This window comes from Rhinatrema bivittatum, chromosome 2, assembly GCF_901001135.1.
Source record: "Rhinatrema bivittatum chromosome 2, aRhiBiv1.1, whole genome shotgun sequence".
NCBI lineage: Eukaryota > Metazoa > Chordata > Amphibia > Gymnophiona > Rhinatrematidae > Rhinatrema > Rhinatrema bivittatum.
In genome coordinates this window covers 14,111,233-14,120,085 of record NC_042616.1, presented here as the reverse complement: position 1 = coordinate 14,120,085, position 8,853 = coordinate 14,111,233, and the positions used below count along the sequence as shown (strand labels likewise).

Below are 8,853 nucleotides of genomic sequence, written 5' to 3'. Positions count from 1 at the left end.
AGGCGTCTCTTTGATTCTTCTGGTTGCCTGAGGGCATACTTTGTTTGCTATTGATTCTGTGATATTAAGCCATGAGCGGAGTGCCAAGTTAGGGTCAGAGACTTCTAGTTTGTGTAGTTCCTTTGTTAGATGCTCGCTGAGGACTTCTGAGGAGCAAGATTTTCTGTAGTGAACTGTAGTTTGAGTGGGTTGTGCTTTGGGGTTTTCCTTGCTTGTGAGGGTGGTGGTAATCAGTGAGTGGTCAGACCAGGGGGGGGTGGAGGGTGAAAAACTGGAGTTGATGAAGATGAGGTCCAGTATATGCCCTGCTTTATGGGTGGGCTTGTTGATGATTTGTGTGAAGCCCATGGCCTTGAGAGAGGTGAGGAATGCTTCGCAGTTAGTAGAGAGTGGGGATGAATCGACATGGAGGTTGAAGTCCCCTAATATCAGAGCGGGGGCATCTAGGTTGACATGTTTGGCAATGATTTCAACTACGGGTGAGGCGTCTGTGTCCAGGAGACCAGGTGGGGCGTAGATCAGGAGGATTTGTAAATGGTCGGATTTAAACAGGCCTAGTTCTAATTTAGAGGCTGACTTAATTGGTTGAAGAGTAAGCCTGAGTTCCTTTTTGGCCGCAAGGAGCAAGCCGCCACCTCTTTTTTTCTGTCTGGGAAGAGAGAAGATGTCGTATTGATGAGAGGGTAGTTGGTTTATCAGGGCTGCATCTGTCGGTTTAAGCCAGGTTTCTGTTATGGCGCAGATGTCTGGGTTTGCGTCTAGGAGATAATCATTTAGAATGTGTGATTTTTTTGTGATCGATTGAGCGTTAAAAAGAGATACCGAGAGTAGTGCAAGACCCAGTAGTTGGGTGAGAGGCGAGACCATGATCGGGATAAGAGATCTAGTGGTACGTGTCCGGAGTAATGTAAGAGCTTTTTCCCTGGTAAGGGCGCTGTGGTGGAGGATGGGGATTGGGTATCCTTGTGTCATGTTCCACTTGTGTTCTGGCTGGTCGGGCTTGGATGAGCGTCTGTTGGAACGAAGGGGTTAGGTTGGGAAACCTGTGGAGCTGAAATTGGGAAAGTGAGTAGCTGGGTGTCCTGGTGAGCGTCTGTCTGCTGAGGGAGGTGAGTGATGGGTGGGTGTCCGTCTGTAGAAATCTGTCAGATTGTCGAGTGAGTGCGTTGCGTGTTCATCTGTTGTGTGGGTCCACTGGTTGTCCGTCTGTTGTGTGGGTCCACTGGTTGTCCGTCTGTGTGTGTGAGACCGCTTCGTGTTGGTCTGTAGAGTGAGTCTGTCGAGTGTTGATCTGCTGAGTGAAGGATCAAGGATGAATGAGTGCAGAGTATTTGTATGATGAAAAGATATGGAGTGGTTGAGTCTGTGAGTGCAAGACTGTGCTGACAGTATGGAGGGATGGGAGCCTTGCTTGGTGTTACTCTGGTGTGCACGAAATTTAGGGAAAGATAGATTAGGTTTAGGGGGTGGGGAGGAGAGGGGTAGAGGGAGGACATGTAGGTAGGGGGTAGGGAATGCTCTCCCACTTCGCTCCTTAATAAACTGGGAGGGAACAGGGGAAGGCCCGATAGCATCGCCTGATAGCATTACGAAGTTTTGCCACCTGCGCGTGCCACCTGCACACGCCGGGAATCACATGCACATGGATGGTCGGGTGCTGCTTTGAAAATCTACCCCTAAGTGTATGTTTAGCAAGGAAGTTTTACCCATGCTCAGGTCATGTAAATGGTTTGTAGTGGGGCAACTGCATTTTCTGGTGTTTTGAGAAATGTTGCTTCCTAATAAAGGACCTTCCATATTTAATGCATGAGAATGGCCTCTCCTATGTGTGAGTTTTCATGTGTTTTGTGTGAGCGCCCTTCTGTGTGAAGCTTTTACTACATTCAGTACATGAGAATGCAACTCCAACATTACTCTCTGCATCAATGGTCCTGATGCAACTCCAACATTACTCTCTGCATCAATGGCAGGGGTGGCAGGAAATTAGAATCAAGCAGTTAACAACTGCCCCTGAATCAAGCAGTTACAACTGCCCCTGAATTTGGTGGTCAGTGAAACAGATAAGTATGGGAAAATAAGTGTAGGAGCTTGCTGGGCAGATTGGATGGGCCATTTGGTCTTTTTCTGCCATCATTTCTATGAGAATGGTTGCTCCCCCGTGTGGATTCTCATGTGTTTTGTGAGAGTACTCTTCTCAGTGAATCTTTTATTACATTCACTACATGAGAATGGTCGCTCCCCTGTGTGGATTCTCATGTGACTTGTGAGTTTACCCTTCACTGCGAAGCTTTTATTACATTCAGTACATGAGAATGGTCGCTCCCCTGTGTGGATTCTTATGTGACTTGTGAGTTCACCCTTCACTGCGAAGCTTTTATTACATTCACTACATGAGAATGGTCTCTCACCTGTGTGGATTTTCATGTGACTTGTGAGTTTACCCTTCACTGCGAAGCTTTTATTACATTCACTACATGAGAATGGTCGCTCCCCTGTGTGGATTTTCATGTGACTTGTGAGGACACTCTTCACAGTGAATCTTTTATTACATTCACTACATGAGAATGGTCGCTCCCCTGTGTGGATTCTCATGTGACTTGTGAGTTTACCCTTCACTGCGAAGCTTTTATTACATTCAGTACATGAGAATGGTCGCTCCCCTGTGTGGATTCTTATGTGACTTGTGAGTTCACCCTTCACTGCGAAGCTTTTATTACATTCACTACATGAGAATGGTCGCGCCCCTGTGTGGATTTTCATGTGACTTGTGAGGACACTCTTCTCAGTGAATCTTTTATTACATTCACTACATGAGAATGGTCGCTCCCCTGTGTGGATTTTCATGTGACTTGTGAGGACACTCTTCACAGTGAATCTTTTATTACATTCACTACATGAGAATGGTCGCTCCCCTGTGTGGATTCTCATGTGACTTGTGAGTTTACCCTTCCCTGCGAAGCTTTTATTACATTCAGTACATGAGAATGGTCGCTCCCCTGTGTGGCTTCTTATGTGACTTGTGAGTTTAACCTTCACTGCGAAGCTTTTATTACATTCACTACATGAGAATGGTCGCTCCCCTGTGTGGATTCTCATGTGTTTTGTGAGGGCACCCTTGCCAGTGAATCTTTTATTACATTCAGTACATGAGAATGGTCGCTCCCCGGTGTGGATTCTCATGTGTTTTGTAAGGGCACCCTTCTCAGTGAATCTTTTATTACATTCACTACATGAGAATGGTTGTTCACCTGTGTGGATTCTCATGTGTATTGTGAGGGTACCCTTCTGTGTGAAGCTTTTATTACATTCAGTACATGAGAATGGTTGCTCTGCTGTGTGGATTCTTATATGACTTGTGAGGGCACTCTTCCTAGTAAATCTTTTATTACATTCACTACATGAGAATAATCGCTCCCCTGTGTGGATTCTCATGTGTATTGTGAGGGTACCCTTCTGAGTGAAGCTTTTATTACATTCAGTACATGAGAATGGTCGCTCCCCTGTGTGGATTCTCATGTGACTTGTGAGTTTACCCTTCACGGCGAAGCTTTTATTACATTCAGTACATGAGAATGGTCGCTCCCCTGTGTGGATTCTCATGTGACTTGTGAGTTTACCCTTCACTGCAAAGCTTTTATTACATTCAGTACATGAGAATAGCCGCTCACCTCTGTGGATTCTCATGTGACTTGTGAGGACACTCTTCTGCATGAATCTTTTATTACATTCACTACATGAGATTAGTCGCTCACCGGTGTGGATTCTCGTGTGTCTTGTGAGGGCACCCTTCACAGAGAAGCTTTTATTACATTCAGTACATGAGAATGGTCTTTCACCTGTGTGGATGCGGTGGTGCAACATTAGCGTATGCTTACGAGTGAAGTTTTTCCCACACTCACTGCAGTTAAATGGTTCATATCCAGTGTGGATTGGCTGGTGTTGTGTGAGGTTTTTGTTCCTTACAAAAAATTTTCCACTTTTACTGCTTGAGAATGGTCTCTCTCCAGGGTGGATTTTGTGATGTAATTTTAGCTTATACTTACTAATTAAACTTTTCCTCCAATCACTGCAGGGGAAAGGTTTCTCTCTTTTATGTACGTTTAGGTGCACTTTTAGATTTTTCTTCTGACTGAAGCTTTTCCCACATTTAGTGCATAGAAATAGTTTTTGGAGTGGGTGGGATTTCTGGTGCAATATTAAATGCAATTTCTTACCAAAGCTTTTACCACAGGAGTCACACAGAAAGGATTTCTTCCCTTTCCCCTCCCTCTGGTGAAGGTCAGAAGTTTTTTGATCACTGTTAGTGCTCTGGAAGGGTCTCTCTGTGCTCACGTGTCTCTGAGGTTCAGGGATGACTTTGACCTCCATCTCACATGCAGTGACTTCATCCCGTGAGACTCCTGCAGGGTCTCTCTGCTTCTTCTCTGACTCATGCTGACTATTCTTTGTTTTGCTCCTCTCAGTCCCCTGCAAAACATGCACAAAGGCATTTCCTGATTCTCTTGGGATCAGTCCTTCTTCCATAGGATGTTGTTCTCGATTCTCCTCCTTTATGTGCTGTGTGACCTCATCACTTGCTGTTGATAGAAGAAGACATTAATCGTGCATTAGTCACCATGCAAATGGATCTGGGTTTCTGATCCTATAATCACTGCTCTGGCAGTGTCACACAGTGATAGAGCTGTGCCCTTCTGACCAAGCACTGGTAACCATGAAAAACATCTAACAATGGGGTTTGCACCAAAATCCTTATGAGATGAGCTCCTAAATATGTATAACCTAGAGGAGAAGAGAAAGGGGGAGATATGATAGAGACACTTACATACCTGAAAGGTAATAATGCTCAAGAAGTAAACTTCTTTAATGGAAAATAATTTGTACAGCAAAGGTTCCAAGGGAGGAGACTAGAAATAATATCAAGAGATATATTTTCTTCACAGAAAGTGTGGTGGATGCCTGGAATTATCTTCCCACAGTGTTGGAGATGAAAACAGTAACAGAATATAAAAAATAACAGCGGGATAAACACAAAAGAAAGAGATGGAGAGAATGAGAGATAAGAGGTCAGGAACATAGGTGAGCTTGCTGGAAACAGAGCAGATACTCCATAGATAAAACCTGAGAGGGAGAGAAGAGGGAGGAGAGTGGTCGAAGATATGGCAGCTGAAATTCAATGCCAAGAAGTGCAAAGTCATGCATTTGGGGAGTGGAAATCCGAATGAACTGTATTCGATGGGGGGGGAAAGGCTGATGTGCACGGAGCAGGAGAGAGACCTTGGGGTGATAGTGTCTAATGATATGAAGTCGGCGAAACAATGCGACAAGGCGATTGCAAAAGCCAGAAGAATGCTGGATGCATAGAGAGAGGAATATCGAGTAAGAAAAGGGAAGTGATAATCCCCTTGTACAGGTCCTTGGTGAGGCCTCACCTGGAGTACTGTGTTCAGTTCTGGAGACCGTATCTACAAAGAGACAAGGACAAGTTGGAGGCGGTACAGAGAAGGGCGACCAGGAAGGTGGAGGGTCTTCATCGGTTGACATACGAGGAGAGATTGAAGAATCTAAATATGTACACCCTGGAGGAAAGGAGGAGCAGGGGTGATATGATTCAAACTTTCAGATACTTGAAAAACTTTAACGATCCAAAGACAATGACAAACCTTTTCCAACAGAAAAAAATCAGCAGAACCAGAGGTCACGAGCTGAGGCTCCAAGGAGGAAGACTAAGAACCAATGTCAGGAAGAATTTCTTCACGGAGAGAGTGGTGGATGCCTGGAATGCCCTTCCGGAGGAAGTGGTGAAGTCCAAAAACTGTGAAGCACTTCAAAGGGGCATGGGATAAATATTGTGGATCCATCAGGTCCAGAGGACGCATATAAAGAGCAGGTAGTAAAATACTGCACGGAGCGGCAGTAGCCACAGAGGCATTCACGGAGCGGGATGCCAGTGGCCAGTGGTAGGTGTCCACCTTCATGGAGCGGAAGGATGTAGGGCTGTCATCTCCCAATTAAATAAAAAACAAAAACAAAAAACAAAACAGGGATGGGATCCATCAGGTCTAGAGGACACATATAAAGAGCAGGTAGTAAAATACTGCACGGAGCGGCAGTAGCCACAGAGGCATTCACGGAGCGGGATGCCAGTGGCCAGTGGTAGGTGTCCATATAAAGAGCAGGTAGTAAAATACTGCACAGAGCGGCAGTAGCCACAGAGGCATTCACGGAGCGGGATGCCAGTGGTAGGTGTCCACCTTCACGGAGCGGAAGGATGGAGGGCTGTCATCTCCCAATTAAATAAATAATAAAAAAACCCAGGGATGGGATCCATCAGTTCTAGAGGACGCATATAAAGAGCAGGTAGTAAAACACTGCATGGAGCGGCAGTAGCCACAGAGGCATTAACGGAGCGGGATGCCAGTGGCCGGTGGTAGGTGGCCACCTTCACAGAGTAGAAGGATGAAGGGCATCCATCTCCCAATTAAAAAAAGAAAAGAAAAAAAGAAAAAAAAACAGGGATGGGTTCATGGGCTTATAGGTATTACCAATTATTAGGCTTTTCAATATTTGATGATAGTTAATGTGACTTTCAAGGCATTCTTCACTTTCGGTGCATGTCCGGCATGACTCCTTGCTTCAATGACAGGGGAAAAGAAAAACTGATACTTCACACATTTCCAGCATTGCCCTCTGCTTCATGGCAGAGAGCTATGCTGCCGCTTACCCAACTAATCAAACTTAATATTTCACTTGGAAGCAGCTCCAGCACTGCTCTCTACATTAATGGTGGGGGTGAAAAGGGAATTAGAACATAAGGTTACTAAGAGCCAAGAGAAACAGTTAAGTATGAGAACAAATGTGTGAAGCTTGCTGGGCAGACTGGATGGACCGGTTGGTCTTCTTCTGCCGTCATTTCTATGTTTCTATGTTTCTATGAGAGTGGGGGTAGGATAAGCCTGGAGGGGAAGGATGAGAGTTACCATGGAGGGACAGGACTGAGATTGATATTCAGAGAAGGGCAGGTGTGATGACAGTAAAAACAGTGAGATTCTCTTAGGGTGAGAGGTGATGGCTTAATGAGAGGAAGAAATCTTTGTAAAGCAATGGACAAAGCAGAAGACAGAATGGCCGAGGAGGTGGAGAATATGGGAGGCTGACAGGGCACCTGATGTTCCCTTTGGGTACTTGCCAGGTTCTTATGGCCTGGATTGGCCACTGTTGGAAACAGGATGCTGGGCTTGATGGACCTTTGGTCTGACCCAGTATGGCATGTTCTTATGTTCTTAATGGACAGAAGTGGGGAATGAGATTGGGTAGGGTCAGCATCAGGAAGAGGAAGGAGAATGGATCCGTAGGTAGGGGAGAAGGGAAAAATGGCCATGAGCCAGTTAGAAGGATGCAGACAAGCTGAAACCTCCCTCTTATATCAGTGCAGGGCTAAGTATGTCACAGGGTAATGACAGTCATGAAGCAAGCTCAGTCCTCTTGTATCCTGCTGTTCATATTCAGCTAATTGTAAAACAAGAAACTACACGAGTTTTAAATCACGTGCACAAGTACATGTGTATGATGTAAAATACGCCCAGCATGTGTACTCGAGCAGATGTAAAGCACATTTCTGCCTTAAGAATCTGTCGGCTTTAACACATATAGGGAAGAGGATTTTAAAACCTGCTCAAGTTAAAGCCATTCCCAGTTTTACCCATTAGCCCACCAGTTTGCCCAGTCTCTCTCGGGGTCATCCAGACCCTTCCAGTTCTTCATCCTGAACTTCCCCCAGTTGAGCAAGACCCTCACCCTATCGTGTTAGTCCTAAAAAGTGATTTTGGCAGACTTACACCTCATCAGGAGCAGCAGGAAATATACGCAGCTAACAGTGCACCACGAGCAGCGGCCGCCGGATTTACACACTGAACTGCTGGCGTCGCCCCTTTTTAGCACGAGCAAGTAATTAGCAGCTTTTGAAATTCATGTCGCTCACGTGCGGCCACGTATTCATCTTTTAGTGTGAGTAACGCTTTTAAAATTTGGCCCATTCAGTTCTGTATCCTGGTCCTGCTGCTGAGGGCTCAGTCAAGTCCCTTGAGAAACTTTGTGGATGCTCCCCACAGGTGCCTCATGTAAGACATCTGAGATAAATTCCTAGACTGCCTCGCAGGGGCCGGTCTCACGTGAAAAGATCCAAACAACCAATCTCAGGTGCCAGCTCAGATCCAGAGCAATGCTGGAGCTGGAGACAGGAGAAAAGTCACAAACACCTTCAGTAAATCAGCCCTCGAGTCCACTTAACATGCAGATAATGCAATTTTTACCTAGGGAGATGAGGGTCTCATAATTCTCCTTCATCACCTCCCTGTAAAGCTCCTTCTGCCCTTCATCTAAATACCCCCACTCCTCCTGGGAGAAATAGACAGCGATGTCCTCAAACGTCACCCGCACCTGAAACACAAACCAGAAACACTCAGAGACACGTGGAGGGGCTCAGCGTGCATTAGATCTCAGCTGGATTTATTCTGCTAACATTTTATCATGGAAAAGAGGGCACCAGGACCCCTCTTCCCCAGGAAATACCAGATTTGTTCCCTCTGTGTTGCCCCTACAATCAGTTTCGTCCATAGACCCCAAGTTTTTCAAATCAAACTGGAAAACATTCTCTAATACCAGAGATAGAGAATATGAAATGTCATTGCCTGGATAAATCACATTATAATAAAAAGGAAGCTATAAGAGCATTATCCAGAACATCTGGTTCTATTCCATCAGGAGGACTCACTGTGCTAAATCCTAACAGGGCAGGAAGAGTTTAGTGTCCTGGGCAGTGACATATCTCCCAATGTGATGTACGAGTTCTGTATT

The 8,853-nt window shown here is 45.5% G+C and overlaps 1 protein-coding gene across 1 annotated transcript; it reads right to left on the bottom strand.

Annotated features, from left to right (window-relative positions):
- Positions 1-2,202: 2,202 nt before the first annotated feature.
- LOC115083569 (oocyte zinc finger protein XlCOF6-like) lies at positions 2,203-8,364 on the bottom strand (the record flags this gene model as incomplete). Its single annotated transcript, XM_029587467.1, has 2 exons — positions 8,310-8,364; positions 2,203-4,577 (listed from the first exon to the last, which is right to left on the bottom strand). Coding segments are annotated over exons 1-2 (2,409 nt in total), but the record flags the coding sequence as incomplete, so codon positions are not given.
- Between the last annotated feature and the right edge of the window lie 489 nt (positions 8,365-8,853).